The sequence below is a fragment of the Tasmannia lanceolata genome, unplaced genomic scaffold (genome assembly GCF_043159265.1).
Source record: "Tasmannia lanceolata isolate RefF3 unplaced genomic scaffold, GAP_Taslan_0.1 ptg000006l, whole genome shotgun sequence".
Classification (NCBI taxonomy): Eukaryota; Viridiplantae; Streptophyta; class Magnoliopsida; order Canellales; family Winteraceae; genus Tasmannia; species Tasmannia lanceolata.
Window position 1 is genome coordinate 25,515,176 of NW_027518683.1, and position 19,492 is coordinate 25,534,667.

Consider the following 19,492-nt stretch of genomic DNA (forward strand, 5'->3'; position numbering starts at 1 on the left):
TGGATGGGATATGACTAGAACTATGTGTGATAAGACTTCATTCATGTTGTCAGCTGCAAAGGGAGTTATATTTCCATGTCAACACGTGTATGGAACAATTTTCACCACAAATGATTTTTTTAATGGTTTGATTCAGGTTATTTATGTTATATTGGAATGAGGTATTTCATATTCCATTTACGGCCATTATTCATTACATTGGCTCTCCATTTGGCAGGTTATTCGATCTTGAGACATCTTGACAAGGGGGTTATTTTTCCAGATATGCAATTTTGGAAACGAACTGCTGATCCTATCCTTGCTCATGATCCCTTCTCTTCATTGATGTGGGTTATGTTTTGCCTTCCACATCCATTTTTGTGGTCCACGGAGTCTTTCAAATCTCTAGTACATCTTTTCTACGTAGTGTGTGTGATACAGGTATTGTATCAAAGTAAATTCTTTCAGACAATACCTTGTTTCTCGAATAATATTTTCTTTTCAAGTCAGTTTTTTTTAATAGATTTCTATTGTGATTTTTGTTGCATCACAGGCAATAATTGCATGTCGTCAAAATGGTCAATTTGATTTTGACGAATCGAAATTTGGCGAGTCCCTCATTCGTGAAGTTGGTGAGATCATGGGAGAATCTGTAGCTGCTCAGCAGTATTTTGTCTCCAATCATATTGATCACCCTTGTCATCCTAAAGACATGGTTCGCAGATTAACTTATCCTTATCTGCGAAGGTGTGCATTACTGTGGAAATTGCTATCCTCAAAAGCGGCAGCACCCCTTTGTGATAGTTCACTTGGGTGGGGTAGATTATCTCCTCTTGAGAACAATGATTCTCTGGAAAAAACCAGTGACCTGTCCAGAGAGCTTAAAGAAATTAGTGAGCTAGAGCGTCTGTTCGATATTGTTTCACTCGAGGCGATTCTCAAGGATAAAGTGGCCCGTTCTTTAGTTTTAAAATGGTGTAACCATTTTTGTAAGGAGTTTGGAGTTCGTCATTATGGACACATTTTACACTGCTCTCCTGCAGTTCCTTTTAAATTGATGCATCTGCCTCGACTTTACCAGGATCTATTGGAAAGGTTTGCATTTGAATGCTCCTCAGAAACTATGTCACAAATATCGTTCTCGGGAATTTCTCTGCAAGGGAAAATCTCGGGATAGATTAATTTTTTTTCGGGTTTATGTTGGGAAAAACGACAACAGTAAAATTATTTAAAAAATCTATTAGTATATAAAATTTAAGAAAAAATATAAAATAAAAGTATCGTAAAAATATCGGGATATTATCGTGATATTTTATGATAAAAATAAAAATATTGCTGTATTTTTAAAATATCGGGATTATTTCTGGATTTTGTCGTTTTATCAAAATGTCGTCATAACAGCGCGATATTTTGAAAATATCGGAGATATTTGTGACATAGCTCAGAAAGTATGTGTTAACTAACCAAACTTCTCCAATAGCTTAAGCTATGGCGTTATTTTTCTTTTATACTTTAACACTCCCCCGCACGTGTGGTCCCACTTTGGGCTGACCATTGCATGTGGATTTTCGCTATCCGGGAGGTTTGAACTCGAGACCTTTGGCTTTGATACCATGTTAACTAACCAAACTTCTCCAATAGCTTAAGCTATTAGAGAAAGGCGTTATTTTTCTTTTATACTTTAACAGTATGCTTTTGCAATTGTTTCTTTTATTTGTTCAACTCCTTATGTTTGAAGGTTATTCAATTAAACTAATTGCTTTGTCAGCTACATAAAACAACCATGCCCACTGTGCAAAGTTGTTCCTGACGAACCTTTACTATGCTTGCTTTGCGGTAGATTATGCTCTTCAAGCTCAAAGCTATGTTGCAGGTTCTAAAATTTTCTTTTCATTTCTTTTGCAAAACTTTAAGTCATATCTTTCTGTTATACTTTTGTCATTCTTTCCTCAAATGTGCAACTGACTTTCTTGCTTCCACTTTTAAGGGAAAATGGATGTCAAAATCATGTGATGGCCTGCAGTGCCGGCATTGGTGTATTTCTGATGGTTAGGGTATGTTATTGAGTAATTCAATATTAAATTTGCTTGATGAGCTATACCACTTGTGGCATCAAACGTCTATTTGTAATTTTTGATCCTTTAGCTGCTTATTCTGAAAGTGAGAATTTGGCCTATTCCTTTGTGACAGAGAACCATGATCTTGCTACAGAGATCTGCACGTCAGTCTCTTTATCCTTCTCCCTACTTGGATGCCTTTGGCGAAGAGGTAGGTAGACTAGAGAAATAATATTTTCTAGTCATTAATATGATGGTTTAAATTCACTGGAAATTTTATTATTTTAATTGATGCGAGATATTTTTAGATGCCGTAAACCCAATCTAAAAATCATTTCTTGTCTTACATTTTCTTTTAGGGTTACTTCTTGTGTTTTGTATACTTGTTCATCTGAACATAGAGTACTGTGATAAAATGTAGATATGCCAAACTGAGTAATGAAATTTGAAGCTATGATAAAATGTAAGAAAACTCACGCAGAATACATTTTCCATACTCTGAGAGTAGGGATTTGCAGTTGTATCTTGATGCCACTAAGGTTCTAAACTGATTTTACAGCAACTCTTCTGCTAATGAATAGACGAGTTTGAGAGCACCTTGATGGAAATTGGAAATCCATTCTGAAATGGTTTTAGACCTCTTAACTTTCTAGGTTTCGTGAAAATTCTAAAAATTGGAGGAATTCAACTTCTTGGAAATTTCAGAGCAGTGTTTCAAAATTTGGATGTGTGCCAAAAGGCCCAAAACACAGCCATTGCAAATCCTAGTCAAGCTCGGCACGGTGTGACCGAGTACTCAGTTGACGGCTTGACGCTGTTGACTACTTGGTTGCCGTGGTCATAACTCTGGAGAGTCAAGATGAGTTTTGATCGATTTTGTAGGGCTAAACACGGGCTCGAACAAGAACCATGGCCAATGTAAAAGCCAGTCGACACGGGTGAGTCGACGATGATGAGGGGGAGTTTGGAATTATTTTTTAGAGGGTACAATTCTAGCACCTAGATCTTCAGTTTTAGGAGTTGCCTTGAAAAGTACATCTTTCTGTAATGTCACAAATATATGAATCTCAAAAGTACATCTTTCTGTAATATCATATTTACTGAGAATCTCTAAACTTTAAGAACTTCATATTGTGGGCTGAAGACTTCTGCAGAAATAATAACCCTTAAATTCAGGGAGTTATGACTTATGAGAAGTTCAAGACATAGTTGCCAGAGTGGGAAGCGAGGGAGAGAAACTTTCTGGTGTGCTTACCCTGATTACAAACTAAAGCCTTAGGGCAAGTGATTCTGCTGAATCTTGAAGCTTCATTGCCTATAATCCTCCTAGAAAAATGCTTGTTTAATTGTTTAATTATATTTCTTGCCTCCGATACAATTCCCCAATTTCTCTTACACTGGCACTGTGGATACTCTGTTTTGAAGGACTATGACGATGGTAGCTACACCACCTCCTGTAGAATGTACAACATCCTCTCTACTATTCCTCTGGTCTCAAATTTTTGCGTCAGACAGTTTCTCATTATTCCTTTTCCTGTACAATGTACAACATCCTCTCTACTATTCTTCTAGTCTCGAATTTTCGTGTCTGACAGTTTCTCGTTATTCTTTTTTAAGGTGGTTGGTCACTTGAAGATGGGGAAGATGATTTATGTATGCCTTGTTTGTTTTGGATTTGTTTTAGTGTGATGTTTGTTTGTTTTTTAGAAAACCGATTGTGAGTCCAAAAAGTGAGTCCAAAACTGATTTTTGGACTCAAAATTAAATGTAAATTTGGATCCAATAATCATTTTTGGACTCACAATCGGTTATCAAAATCTTAAAAAAAAAAAAAAAAAAAAAAAAACAAACAAACAAACAGGGCCTTAGGGATCGATACACCCGTAAGGGGCGGTCGAGTAGGGTGTTCCCATGTCGATCGCGACGAAGTTGCAAATGGGAAAGCTCTGATGATGAGAGCTTGGGAGAAGATCATGATGAAGAAGACAAGCCCATTAAGTTATTGATCAGGGACAATATGTAAAATTTATTGAAATTGTGATTCCATTGCAGTGCTGGTCTGAGCTGTACCAAACACTCGAATTGGAATCATGACTGATTCCCTTCATAAATTCCGATGCTTACCCAAATGCTAGAAACAGACTGCTATTCCATTTACAAGGGGAATTGGAATAGGAATGGAATGTTATGCCAATTCAGATTCCTAATGCCAGTAATCCAAATGCAACCTCAAGCATTTAGACACGTCTTTTGAGAAATTTCCTTACCACTTTCATAGGAAAAGGGTAAACTCCCTCTCATTAGTTTCTTACAAAATCCATTTGCTCTGTGAGTCGATTCCATGATTATAAGTAGTTTATAACCTCATCCATTACCATTCTGGGCGGAACATGAAGAGCCTTGTGTTCTTCTTGTTGATCAACGATGTTGATGATTACAATATCGTGTAAGCCCATCATAAATTTGATCCACACAGGAAAACTGACGTAGATGTTATGGATCAAATTTTTTCTCTAAATTCGGGTTTGCGATGACGCCCCTTTTTCCAAATTTCGTATCATAAATGTATTCTTTTTTGGTTTCCTTTACGCCTTAGATCTGGGAATCAAGCCCCCTTTCATCACCAAAGTGGAAGCTAGTGCCATTGAGAGCTCATGAATAAGAAGTTCTTGACATCTTAACTGCTTTTTTTAATGAGATTCAACACAAGGTGTGATGTGATCCGGCCATTGGATCATCATGTTATTGTTCAGCACGTTGATTATTTTGTTTATTTTTGTGGATTATTAGACTTATTTGATATTATTTGGTTAGCCTAGATGTGGGGGATGTCCACATCATCTAAGGCCCACCCTTGCACACACCATTTTTACCTTTTCCCCCTTTTTTTTCTTTTTGAAAGATGACAATTTTATTGATGCTATGGATGTTACATTGGGGACCAGGGGTCCCAACTTGCAATACATAGAATCAATTAAGGATGGCCAGGAGCATACTCCTAGAGCAGATTAAAACAACGAAGAAATTCTACTAATTCATCCACCTCAGTGAGGACCATCCATCCACACATTGCCATCCTACCGTACAAAACTAATTACATCCCTACTTATCTAGAATCACAACCTAAAGAATCTTCACCACTCCCCCAAGCACTCCAAAGCATAACCCCAAGGCCTTCAACAGATCAATCCATCAAGACCGGAGGAAACCCAAAATTTGCAAATGACCTTTTCCCCTTTTGTTTAGTTGGTTTTACCTATTATGAACGTATGCTACTAATTGTTCTTCTTTGTAATTAAGGGTATTGCAATCTTTTCAACCTCACTTAAGTGAGCTAGCAAAGGGAGCCCACCAAAAGAATATATAAAAAGAAAGCATAGGGGAATGAAAACCTAGTTTTGAAGAAATACTAGAAATCAAGGAAAAGGAGCGCCAACCTCACCTTCTCCCAAACATGCCCATGGGCGTTTCTCCATCCCCTCCTCTCCCAAGGTGAGTTCTCCCTCCGTCTATCCTTGTTTCTTCTCTTTTCCTCCTCTCTCCCCTATTTATTCTTCTTTTCTTCCTCTTTTTCTTCTTTTATCTTCTCTTTTCTCCATCATCTCTCTCTCTCTCTCTCTCTCTCTCTCTCTCTCTCTCTATTCACGCCCCTCTCTCTCTCTCACACACACATTTCTTTTCCCTTCCTATATTCCATCTATCTTGAATGATCCCAACTCCTTCTCCTTCTCCTTCTCATCTTCTTCTTTCTTCCCCTTCTATTTTCTTTTCTCCTATTCTTCCTTGGAACCTTCCATACACATTATTTTTGGAGGACGCTGCTGCCCGGACTTCGGATCGTGCCCACAGGCTTCTCCCCCACTCTCTTGGACCCCTTGCTAGCACGGATTTGAGGTGAAAGGACTGCTGCGTTTTTCCGGTTATATTTTTTCATTAATTTCAGCCCTTCCTTGAACCTTTTCCCCTTTGAAACCTATAGGAACCTTGCCAATAATTTGCCCAAGCCTATTTTAAGAATTTTATCACTTTCTAGTAGGGCTGCAACTCGGGTCGGATTTTCCGGAACCCTACCCAACCCAAGAAACTATCTCGGGTTGAGTCGGGTTTTTTTTAAAAAAAAACCCACGATTCATAAACCCGACCCTACGCGAGATATTTACTCGGGCCGGGTCGGGTTTTTTTCTCGTTGTCGCAAAATTCCATTGTCCCTAAATATATCTTTAAAATGTTAAGAAATGACTATAAAACTATTCCTTTGTGAGAACCACTGAAATAGTAGAAATGGGTACGTCCTATTTTCTCTAGCTGTCTGGACATATCACTAGACAGACCAAGTAAAAATAATTTAGAATCGGTGCTTCATGAAGAGCTATGGGACAACACAGAATGCAATAGTATACAAACAGAATTGATAGCTACCACTGAAAGCATACAAACATAATTGATAGCATACACTGAAAATGCAAAATTATACACACAAAATTGATAGCTACCCCTGAAAGCATACACACAGAATGCAAAAATATGCGCACAGAATAGATGGCATACACTATGCAAAATCATACACAGAACTCCGTATCTGAACTGGCTCTTTTAGTTTTTTCTTTTTATTTTTTTCTCGAATCAGTAAAAACATGAGTTTTTTCACCAGATCAGGTAATATAGCAGAAAATTCCGAGTCGATCTGCAAATCCTAAATTTTCAAATCAGAGATACGACAGCCTGAAAAAGTTAAGTCTAGGGTTCTTGTGCTCGATTTCTTAAAATACCATTGACTGAAAACCCTACGAGTTAATGTTTTCGAGCCAGAAAATCAAGATGTGTACCATTCCAACAGAAAAAAAATCAAGATGTGTTGAACCTCTTTTGTAAAGTATCCGAAATCATTGAAAAAATGGGTTTCCTGAGACTCGATTCTCAGACATGATCTTGAAACCCCAAACAATCTGAGAGATTTAGAAATTAAATATGAAAAACTGAGCACATCGTTTTGTTTGCTGGTCGTCCATAGAGGAGATAGATTGAAGATTAAAACCGTGTTCCCTGAAGATTGCGGCAGCAGGAAAGGGATGGAAATCTCGAAATCTGATTTTGTTGAGAGAGAGAGAGAGAGAGATTTGTCGCGGGATGTTATGATTTGACGCGTGAATACGGTATGGTACAACTTTTCTAACTTATCTGGCCTTTTGTTTGTTAATTTTAAAACATAAAATAGAAAAAAACATCGGGTTTACTGGTTTTTTAACTTTAAACCCGAACCGACCTGAGAATAACTGGGTTTTTTAATCTTAAACCCAACCCATCCCAAGACATGCCTTCTTTAAACCTGACCCATGGGGTTTTCAGGTCGGGTTGATGTGGGTCGGGTAAAACCCGACCCCAGTTGCAACCCTACTTTCTAGTGTAGTTTTGGTCCCCAGACTTTTATTTTTCTTTTGTGGACAGCAACCAAACATCGTTTATTTCACTTTATTTGAACCTTTAATTCCCATCATTTGTGTTATTTTAGTTGATCTATGCAATAACTGCTTGGTATAGAAGCTTTTCCCATTAATGGTTTTTCTTTTAGAGCTAATTTCATGATTTACTTGGCGGAAATTTACCATTAAATGTTTGTTTAATTGTTCATGGGTTATGGTATAGTTATATGGATGTGAAGACTTGGTCCCATTAAGCTCCTTAGGTTCCTGGTAGTATTCGCAAGCCTCCGGGTTTGCACCAGGGTGCAAAGGTCGTCTATCATCTTTTAACACATTAGAAGATAGGCCAATAGTGTAGCAGACCATCTCGTTAGGGGTGGAGTGGGGAAGTTGGGATTGGAGATGTTCGATTTTCCCCCCCTTGATCTTGTTTTCTTTTCTTATTGTATTCTTTAGTTTTCTGTGTGGAGGATTCTCTTTGTAGTTGCCAGTTGACCATCCCGGTCTTCCCTTATTGAATGAAAGTGCATCCATTAAAAAAAAGTGCTTTTTTCAATATATCGACCTTGAACACTATGTAGCACATAATTGTGCTGTTTTATACGGTAGCTGCACCTTCCAGAAACATTGCAATTGTCTGTAAGATATTTGGGACATCTTGCCGTTCAAAAAAAAGAAAAAAAGAAAAAAAGAAAAAGAAATTCTGTCATCTACTGCTTTCCCTTTATTTTTGTTTTTTCCTATCTGGTAAATTTATATGGAAATTATCATATATTTTTTTGAAAGATGACAAATTCCATTAATATTTGAGGTGCAATCGGGACCAGGGGTCCCAGCCTGCGTGTACAAATACTAAATATAAGACATCGGACACAGCCGATGGTTTACAAAAGACCTACTTCCAAAAGAAAGGATACAAGTATCCTTCTCATAAAGAAAAGCGCACATTACAACTATGAGAGAGTTTCAAAATCCTCCCGATCAGCCCCCGCTTTAGCCAAAGTGTCGGCCATTTCATTTGCTGATCGTCTTCGATGTTCAAGGTGCGGGTTAAGTACGCGCATTAGATCCAGTATTTCCGCTACAGGCTCTTGCAACCTCCACCACATTTGAAGAATAACCTTCTACTTTACGAGGGTGCTGGTCATGCTCAGATGCCCATCGTAGACCAAAGAGTAAAGCTCTAACCTCAGCCTCGTTAGAGCCACATATTCCATAGGGCCCCGAATATGACATGACCACTGATCCAGAAGAATTCCTAATAACTCCTCCAATCCCTGCTCTTTCAGGATTACCCAGAGAGCTACCATCGAAGTTCAGTTTCAACCAACCCGGTGGCGGGCATGACCATTTTGGGTTAGGCTTGGAGCGAATAGTTTTGTCCCATATTATTGACAACCAGTTTCTTATGAGGTCACCCATTACATAAGGAGTTTGTTTCTTGACCTTTATCCATGAAATCATTTCAATTTTGGCGTCCAAGGCAACACGAGTTACCGTTCTACTTTGCTCTTGGAAGATCCATCTATTACGTTCTTTTCAAATGTTCCAGACTATTGCATATGGAGTTGTTGTCCAGAGATATCTGCCCATTTCTCCAAAAGGTCCTGAGCGCCATCCAGAAAGAAGGGAATAGATCGACTGAGGGCAGACCCAAGAGACCCCAAAGGCTTCGATTGCTTTTGTCCAAATGTGATAAATGAAGGGGCAATGCAACATTAGATCGTCCAGGGTTTCTTCATTTTGGTGACATAGAACACACATACTAGCCATACTAAAATGTCTTCTCTTGAGGCGATCACATGTATTGATCTTCCTGTGGATCAGTGTCCAGCCAAAAGCTACAACCCTTAGTGGAGCCAACGATTTCCAAATGCGCCTTACCGGGGACAGATGACCCTCATTTAACAAAGAGAAGAAAGACTTGGCAGAGAAGTCCCCACTCGAAGAGGGGATCCAGATTCTTTCATCCTCCTTATGTTGCGAGCAGTATGTCCCTTCCAGGCAAAGTAGTAGTCTCTGGAAATCCTGAATTTCATCGTCCTTGAGATCTCGACGCAGGCGAATGTCTCAGAACCCTCTTCCACTGTGACCCTCTCTCACCAAATAATCCACAACAGTCGCTTCTGGGTTAGAAGCAATTCTAAAAAGCCCCGAGAATTCCAAGCAGAGTTTAGACTGGCCGCACCATAGGTCCAGCCAAAATCTTACGTTAGTACCCTTTCCCACTTTATAGCGAATTGACCGATCAAAATCCTCTTTAACGGAGCAGATGGATTTCCAGGCGCCTGAGCCCTTTCCTCCTTTGGGTTTTTTGAAACTCCAATCCCCCCATTCGGAACCATATTTTAATCCTATAACCCTATGCCATAAAGCAGTTTTCTCTTTACCATATCTCCACAGCCACTTGCCAATCAAGGATTTATTGCAATCTAATCTTACCAATACCCAGGCCCCCGTTTGCCTTTGACTGCGTGACTTTGCCCCAGCTGATTAAGTGCCTTACCTTCTTCGATGTTCCATCTCCATCCCATGAGAAGTTCCTTTGCAACCTCTCAATTCTCCAAGCCACCTTGACCGGTATCTTGTACAAGGACATGAAATATACGGGTAAGTTGGAGAGGGACTGCTTTGATTAATGTGATCCTTCCCCCAAAGGAGATATTCTTTTTCTTCCAGGTAGCCAATTTCCTTTCAATTCTTTCAACTACCGAATCCCATTGGGATGCCGATGGGATACCAAATCCTTGGGGCAGACCCAGGTAAGAGATCGGTAAGGACTTTGCAGAGCACCCAATAGACGCTACCAACCGATGCACCTCTCGTTGGTCTAGATTGATGCCCAGGAGCATGCTTTTACTTAAGTTGATTTTGAGGCCAGATGCGTCTTCAAACCACCTAAGGATTGTCATAACATTAAAGATAGCCTAGGGAGTGTATTTAATGAATACCAGTGTATCATCTGCAAATTGGAGATGTGTTATCTATTCAGCCAGCGATCTCACTCGAAATCCCCTAAACAGCCCCATTCTGTTAGCCCTTATCAGCAGTAGACTAAGTGCCTCCACTACCATAATAAACAGATAGGGTGCCAATGGATCCCCCTGTCGAATCCCCCTTGATGCTTTAAAGAAACCCTCCGTCGAACCATTAATGATGACTGAGAACGAGTTTTCTGATATCAAAGCTCTTACCCAATTCCTCCAGGATGGCCCGAAGCCCATTTTTTCTTGAATGAAATCAAGAACATCCCAATCAACATGATCATAAGCTTTTTCTATATCAATTTTGAATAGGAGACCCGGACAGTCACTTCTCTTTGCCGAATCAATAAGTTCGTTGGCTATTAAAACACCGTCAAGGATCTGCCTCGATTCAACAAAGGCTCCTTGAAATTGTGAAATGATATCCCCCATGTAGTTTTTCACTCTTCGTGCTAGTAACTTAGCAACTATCTTAGGGACACTATGCATCAGGCTAATAGGGCGGAAATCTCTTATCCCAATCACACCTTCCTTCTTTGGGATTAGGGCGATGGAAGTCGCCTTCGCCGCTTCACTAATGATTCCCCTCTCGACAAATTCCAGAAAGAAGGCCATAATGTCCTTCTTCAAGATCCTCCAAAAGGACTAGAAAAAAGCCACAGGATAGCCATCCGGCCCTGGGGCTTTGTCCCCAGCCATGGAGAAAATAGCCTATTCAATCTCTTTCTCTGTGAAGAGTCGGTCCAGAGTAAGTCTCTGATCACCCGTGATTTTCTTGAAGTTAAGACCCTCCATCTTCGGCCGCCACTCCACAGATTTTGAATAGAGGCTAGAGTAGAATTCTACAATTAAGGATTTGATAAGATTGGGGTCCTCAACAATTGTCTCACCCTGCTTTATGCAATTGATCAGGTTTATCCTTCTCCCAGAATTGGCTGTACGGTGAAAGAATTTGGAATTTTTATCCCCAGCCTTGAGCCACAATGCGCGAGATTTCTGTCTCCATCGAATTTCTTCTCTGCGTAGGATCATCTCATTTTCAGCCAGTAGGTCCGATCGATTTATCTGATCCTCCTCTGACATTAATCCTTTCTCCTCTTTGATTTTTTGCCATTCTTTGATCTTGAATTTAAGTCTTTTTTAATTTTTTACAAAGAGCATATCCTTTCCAACCCCTGATCTGCAGTTCCTCCCACGAGTGCTCTACCTTTTCCGCAAAGCATGATACTTCCAAAAGGTCCAAATAAAATCTGAACGGACGAGGACTGCCAGAGAAGTTTGAAATCTCCAGAACGATCGGGTTGTGATCCGATTCCGTTCGGGGCAGCGCTTTCTGGGAGATGAGAGGGAAGCGTTCCTCCCATTCACGAGTAAGGAGGACACTGTCAATCCTTTTCATAACGAGGCGAGCCTGATTATTAGACCAGGTCAACTTTGCTCCGTTGAGTGGGATATCCAGTAGTTCATGGCTCTGGATAAAGTTGGAAAAGTTCCGCATGCTGGTTGTGCTTCTCGACAATGTGTTCTTTTCAGACGGATATCATATTGTGTTGAAATCACTCCCCAGAATCTAGGGACCCTGCCATGATTCTCTAAGGGAGTTCAACTCTTGCCATAATTCCTTTCTATCAGAGTAGCGAGGAGGTCCGTAAACAATTGAGAGCATCCATTCCTCATTGCAATCAGATGAGCAAATTATGGATATCACGAATCTCCCTTCTCTGACTTCTTTGCGACGAAATCTGGTCTCCTTCCATACGACAATGATTCCCCCTGCTGTGCCAATTGCATCCTTTGCAACCAATTCTTGCTGATTTCTTCTCCAGGCCTTGTTAATTGTAATATCTGTGATCCCCATTAATTTAGAGTCGATTACTGCCACCAAATCTAACTGGTTTTTGACAATAAAGGCCCTCACCGCCCTAAATTTTTTGTCTTCTCTTAGTCCCCTAATATTCCAGAAGCCTATCTTCGTTGGGAGCGGGAACGTACTCCCAAGGCTTCAAAATTCTTCAGGTAGAAACCCCTCGCTGGCCTAGGATCCGCACAGGACCCTTATCTCCACGGCACATCAAGTTTGTCGGAGCTTCCGATATCGATTTAGAGGCGATTCCAAAGGTGAAATTGGCTTGATGATTTGATTTTTGCATTAGCACATCCCCACTGCTTAGCTTTCTTCCTTTTACAGACCCTCGTTTGGGTGAGTGGGCCGTTGGTTTTCTTTTCTTATGTATCAGGGCTTGCCTTAAGATGCCCAAAGCTCGATTAACTTTTTGAGCTAATCGAGGGTGAACCGAGGGCAGTAAGGTCTTTTGTTGTCTGAGCCCAGAATGCATTGCTGCCATAACACCTGGTCTAGTAACTTTTCCAGATGTCCCAAGCAGGGGTAGTTGAAATTTGAAATTTGAAATCGCTTTCTGCGACTCTGAGGGTTCACTAAAAACTACCGATACATGGTTTTGAGGATTCCACGTGGGAGCCGGTATGTGGAACTTGTCAATAGTTGGTAAACAAGGCTGCCACGTGGGGGGCGGAATGACGGCCTTATCTCTGAAATTGGTACGGGTACCGGAGAGATTCAAAAAAGTCGTCGATACCTGTTCCTGAACTAGTCTGGCGGAATCCAGCACCGGAGATGTATCCTCCCATCTTTTTCCAAAAGATCGACCACTCTTTGTATACCCCGTTTTTAAGACTGGTTCCCCCTCTCTCCACGTCCTAGACTTGTCTTCTACAATCGGATCAACCCCTATTTGAAAGGGTGTCCAATCGACCTGGAGAAGCACCATTGATTTCTGTAGTTTTCATGCTGGGACGATGATTCTTGCTGATGCAAAACTCATACACTCTTCATGGTGTCCCTTCATGTCTATGTCAAGGACGGTTCCAAATAACGAGCCCAAGGCTTGTACAGTTGAAGTGGCCCAGACATGGAGAGGGATTCCGGTGAATCTAACCCACATGGCTTCAGCACCTTGTTGATAACTAGGGTTCCACTCCGTGAGAGAGGATAAATAATTGCCTAGTGCCTTGTCCCCCCTACTTCTTAGGGTGTCTACCATGTGCTGTTTTGGAAACATGAAGAAAACTTCATGAGGTGATAGGAAAGAGGGTTTGGGTAAACTCGGGAAATCCCAAAACCATTTTGCCCAAGTCCATAAGTCTTCCAGCCTTACTGCAAGGTCTTTAATGCGACCTATGAGGCATGATTTTTGGATCTGTTGTCTCTTAGCAATCTCTTGTCTAGAAATTAGGATCGTTGGTATTCCATTCTCCTTGGCAGTACGGGTATTGCCGGAATCTGGCCAGACCTTCTCCTCTCTTAAGTGTTGGTTTTGAGGGGATTTGGTTTGAGGCTTAGATGTCACTACTGTCCTTCCGCCCCTTCCACCAAAACAAACCTTGCAAATATTCCGCCATTTGAAATTATGGTATCTGCTTCTCGGACAACCCCAGTCCTTTCGCCGGGCAAAGTTTTCCCCCATTTTTTTCCTCAAGGAATTATAGATCCATGTTTGTTCTGATATAAACGAAGTGCATTCTCCACAGCTCTTGCATTTGAACTCCTAATTATCCTATGTAGGAAGAAGATTTCAAGGATGTTCTTTTCTAAAATCATATTCAGCTTTTGTCCATATCCAAATCCATCTCATGTACAGATAAAAATTCCTTCCTTTAAATTATGTGAAACCCTCCAAATGCTCTTCTAACAGAAAATCTAGAGTCCATATCTTCTCTTCTAGAAAAAACCCTCACCCCATTTCAATTATGTGGAACCCTACTTGTCCACCCTTCCCAATATGAAAAAAGTCTGAGGAAATTATCATATTTGTGGTTACCTTGTTTGATGATCAAATGCTTTTTGGGAGGAACACGTTACTTTTTGGGAGGAACCCTACTTGTCCACCCTTCCCAATATGAAAAAAGTAAGGGACATCAAATGCTTTAACATTTTGGGAGGAACACGTTAGGGACATCAAATGCTTTAACATTTTGGGAGGAACACGTTACTTTTTTCTTTAATGTGACTGACAAGTGACAACACACTCTATGCGGCTTGTACTTTTGCTATTTTACACAGCAGCGTAGATTTATTTGAATTTCACAAATGACACATGCCCTTCAGAAGTTAAGCCATGAACTGTCTTGTTATTTTTGCTCTGGGCTCACTATCTGTTTAACAGTATAGGCGAAATTTACACATTTGTCGTTGCTGTGTTTAGTGACTTTTTTGCATGCTTTTGTGATCACAGGATGTTGACATGACTAGAGGGAAGCCATTGTATTTGAATGAGGAACGCTATACAGCTCTTACCTACATGGTGCATAACTAAAAAACTTTCCCTGTGGTAATTTCATATTTGATAATTGTTACTTCTGTGATGATGGTAACGGAAACCGGAACTGACAGCCATTAGCTCCACACGTTTACCACTAGCATGAGTTAATTGTCTTCTTATGGGCGCTATACTTTTGGTTCATCTTCTTAATATTTCTGGTGTTCACCTAGCAACAACTGGATGCTTTTTTATTTCAAGATGTAATCCTGCATGACAGGTGGCTTCACATGGTCTTGATTGGAATTTTGATGTTCTTCGGCAAACAACAATTGATGCACTCTTCGCAATTTAGAGTTTGTTTGCAATGACTTGTTTGCTAAGGTATGTGTTGACCTTTTGCTAGCATTGCAATATTAGTTTTTTTTTCTTTAAAAACCAATTTCTGCTTAATCTCTTTTTGTTTCTGAACATTTTATCTGCGTATTACAAGCATTGGAACAGTTTGACTTGGATGTACATCAAAATGATGGGGATAAGATCTTCACATGTGGAAACGAGTGTTCTTCTCCATCTCTGTTTGTTGGCTTCAAACATGAGGATCCAAGGATTCTGGGTAGAACAGATTGAAATACTGTCGCTGAGGAGGGGAAAAGTAGTATCGAAAGCTCATTCAGTTTGCCTGGATAAATTCAGTTCTTTCTGGTTAGTTAACTTTCATTAATATTTTCTATATATCCGTTAGTCATATCCCAAGGATTGAAATTTTGGTTTCGGTTTCGGTTTTGGCGTCCGCTGAAAACGTAATTTCGGTGGAAATTTTATTTCGGTGAAAATCTTATAATTTCAGCCGGATTTTTTTAATTCTGGTTTCGGTTTTAAATATCGGTCCTGGCCGAATTCCGAAATTTTGGTAAAAAATTTTGGTATTTCGGCCGAAATTTAAAACCATGGTCATATCCTCTTTCCTCCCACATTCTGGGAACCTTTTCTATTTGAAATTTTTATCGATTCGGTTTGCTTGTATTCGTTTGTTATGTTTATGGTATCAACTTCAATCTCATGGTAAAAAAAGCCCTCCATGCCATAGTAGAGAAATAATTAGCTGGAGCCCATCTTAACAACTGCTATAATTATCTTTATGTGTTCATGAACATGTTGGCATTTTAGTATTTTTACAGTGAGGGAGATGTAACTTCAATTTTTGTGTAGGCTGGTTAGAATCACTAATAAGGTTTCCAATTATATCTTTGTTTCTTTTCAGCTATTAGTTTTCTACTTGGCATCAAAATATATACACTTCTTTCCTACTCATGTTGGAGATTAATCCCCGATCAATAACCTACAATCTACTCATCAAGAGCTTTTACTGGGTTGTGTCAAGTGGTAAAGGTCTTAGGCGGCATCTCCATATAGTGAATACCATACGTGTGGGAGTAACCTTTGGCCATGGTTTTAAATGTCCACAAACACTTCTCGGTTTCAGCGATATGTTTTAACTTCTATGGGAACTGAAAGTCTGAAGTTCGGAATGATGTCAAGAAGTTTGATGCCTTGCTATGCACCCACGTAACAAATAAAATCCCATATATCCATGACCTATTAATGTCCATTTTTTTGAACTAAATTAATGCACATTCTATTGATAAGATGAGTAAGTTGATAAGTAAAAGCAACAGTACAATCATGAACTTCCAAACCGTTAGAAATATCTATGGTTAGAATGAACCTTACTCTTCCAGACATGTATGACTGAAATATTTGGAAGATATTTCACTTTATATTCCCATCTACAGCCAACAATTCTCTTTCATGCAGGTAAATGTGACGACTCCCATGTATCATTATCATATAGCACATACATTTCTTCTTCGGTTCTTCCAACGTCCTATGCCTACCAAGTTGATGAATGGCATGAATAAGAGAATTAAGAGCAGAAATTGAAGAAATAGAGGGAAGACTTCTGAAATTTAGGAGAGAGATGACTAAAAGAAACGTACAGAGAAATACAATGAGCATTGTAAGAACATGTAACTTTTCGAACAATAGAGATTTAGAGAAGTATCAATAAGGGTATATGGAGCACTAGAGTTCGGAGTTGATAGGTGTGGAGACATTGAAACTAGTTCCTCGGAGATAACTTTGAATTGTCTTGTGTATACTTGAAGTGGAGGTGCCGGACGAGATTTTTGCAATACAACAATATTATTACTTATCTTAGTGCAAGGTGTGTGCACAACTGGAACTGCAAGAGTGGACATCGGTTCATGAAATTGATTTTGTTGGCTAGAAGAGGAAAAATATGTGTATGCTAAAAAAAATGTAACATAAGGACACAAAAACTGTTTCCTTAGAAATGGACTGTAAAATTTAACCCTTTTGAATATGAATATGAAAAAAACACCCTTGATGGTGCAATGATCAAGTTTGCATGAAAAGACATTGAAAAAAGCAAACATATCTATCTAATGACATGAGGCGGCAAAGAAGATATAAGAGTATCAAGGAACAAAGTAGAGTACGGGGTTTTATCATGAAGAACAGATGACGACATCCAGTTGATCAAATAACACATAAGAAGAAAATTTCCCAATATATTTTTGGTACATTCATTTTGGAATAACAAAGATCATGCCACATCTAGAAGATGCCAGTTTTTCCTCACAGCTACTCCATTATGTTGTGGAGTATTCACACATGATGAGGTTTGGTATAGTGTGTCATGTAAATGACAAGAAGAATGAAAGGGGTCAGATGTGTACTCTTGCATTGTCAGATTGAAAAATGCAAATATTCCTACAAACTGATTTTTACTTTTATTTGAGAAGATTTGTAAAGAAAGAACAATTCAACATGAGCTTTCGTTAAACAACCCCTAGTCATTCTTGAAAATTCATCTACAAATGAAATGAAGTATTTTAGACAAGACCGACTAGTAACATGAAATGAAAGGGGTCAGATGTGTACTCTTGCGTTGTCAGATTGAAAAATGCAACTATTCCTACAAACTGCTTTTTACTTTTATATGAGAAAATTTGTAAAGAAAGAACAATTCAACATGAGCTTTCGTTAAACAAACCCTAGTCATTCTTGAAAATCCATCTACAAATGTAATGAAGTATTTTAGACAAGACCGACTAGTAACATGAAATGAACCCCAAACTTCACAATGAAGTAACATAAGGGACATTTCAAGGATTTTCTATGCAAGGCGAAAATGAAACTATTATGTTTACTAAACTTCTACTCTTCACATCTTAACCCTGACACTAATTATAAAGAGGGTGACATGGTCTCTTTTTAGATTTAAAAGCTCATTCTCTTCTCTTTATGAATATGAGTATATCGTCCGGAAATGGAAGATAGGAGATGGGATATTGATGGTGAAAGCCTTCTCACTTTGAAGCCACTCACTGTACCTCTCTCGTCCTCCCTTCTAATTAAGAGACTACATTCCTCCACCACCATATTAAATATGTATGGGGAAAGTGAATCTCTTTGTCGTAAAATCTCCCTGTCGTACCCTGCTAGAGTTACCAAGAAGCTGTTAGTGACCCATTTAGTACGATTGAAAAAAGTGCCAATGATGTATAAGCTTTTATCCTCTTCATCCATCTAGTACCAAACCCCATCTTTTCCTGTACAAAATTCATAAAATTCCACCTAACCCATCTTTTCTTGTACTTTTTCCATATCATTATCCTCACTTTTCCTCCCCTTTTCCTTTAATAGTCATTCATCTGCAATAACGATTCTGTCAAGAATTTGTCTAGCTTTTACAAAAGATCCTTGGTATTGTGATATTACTTCTTCCATGTCTTCCTTTAATCCTCTTGTAGATGCCAACACTTTGTAAGCACTATGCGTGATTCATAGTGCTTTCTATGAAACTAGGATTTCCTTCCTTCTCCATTTTACCCCTTTCATGGAATTCCTTCAAGATTCCCATAAGATCTTTCCTTTGTTGAAAACTGAGATATTTCTAATCTCTCAAAACAGGATCACACATGATATGCAACAATTGACATAATCGGATCCAAGAACAACAAACACGCAAATCAAGAACACCAAATTTATGTGATTCAACAATGTGCTTATGAACTGCTAGAAGTGTTGGTAACATTATATGTATCTACATGTATGATTGTGCCACTATTTCTATATTTTTATGCGTTTCCATGTCAGATACCTCGTATTCATGTCGAAACTCGCCACACGAATCCGTATCCACAAATCATGATTATAAGTACGTTCTATTTTAGCCGTGTCTCCGTTTCTAAATTTTGGGAGTTTGCCGTGTCTGACACTCCGTGTCGGCATGCGACACTCGTGTCCGTGTCCACAAATCATAGGTTGTTTTCCCCCTTTTCTCTCCCTCATTCTCCCTTTCCAAGATTTTTCCATTTTCTGGAAATAAATTAGAAATCAAACTTTTTAGTTTTCTCAAATCTTTTGCTCTTGGTCTCCTGGCAGACAAATGCTATCTCAGTTGTTTCAATTTTTTCATAAAATTATTTTGCTTTTGCTTTTGCTTCTATTTTATTTTCTTTGCTTTTCTCTCTTTTGTGACGGACTTCTACTTTCAATTACATTTACCATTAGCCTCACCTGATCTTCCTTCAAATCAAATCATTTCGACTTGAAGCATCAATTCCGTTACGGATTCCAATGGATTAGGTATCTGCAATGGTTTGTCAGAGGCTTGTTACTCCAAGGTTTTAAATTTCGGTTTCGATGTCGGTTTCAGCACCACCGAAATCGAAATACGGCCGAAA

General features: G+C 39.3%; 1 protein-coding gene across 2 annotated transcripts in view; it reads left to right on the forward strand.

Moving 5' to 3' along the window:
* The window catches only part of PRT6 (proteolysis 6), a 65,415-nt gene that overhangs the window by 32,548 nt on the left and 13,375 nt on the right, over positions 1 to 19,492 (forward strand). Inside the window, exons 11-18 of one of the 2 annotated variants that reach the window (XM_077382918.1) lie at positions 218 to 420; positions 533 to 1,074; positions 1,748 to 1,852; positions 1,967 to 2,033; positions 2,170 to 2,247; positions 14,694 to 14,762; positions 14,998 to 15,101; positions 15,211 to 15,422. In XM_077382918.1, the coding sequence (XP_077239033.1) occupies positions 218 to 420; positions 533 to 1,074; positions 1,748 to 1,852; positions 1,967 to 2,033; positions 2,170 to 2,247; positions 14,694 to 14,762; positions 14,998 to 15,072 (1,139 nt within the window). In that variant the 3' untranslated portion in view covers positions 15,073 to 15,101; positions 15,211 to 15,422. The remainder of the gene's footprint in view (positions 1 to 217; positions 421 to 532; positions 1,075 to 1,747; positions 1,853 to 1,966; positions 2,034 to 2,169; positions 2,248 to 14,693; positions 14,763 to 14,997; positions 15,102 to 15,210; positions 15,423 to 19,492) is intronic. The other variant, XM_077382916.1, reaches the window with a different exon arrangement.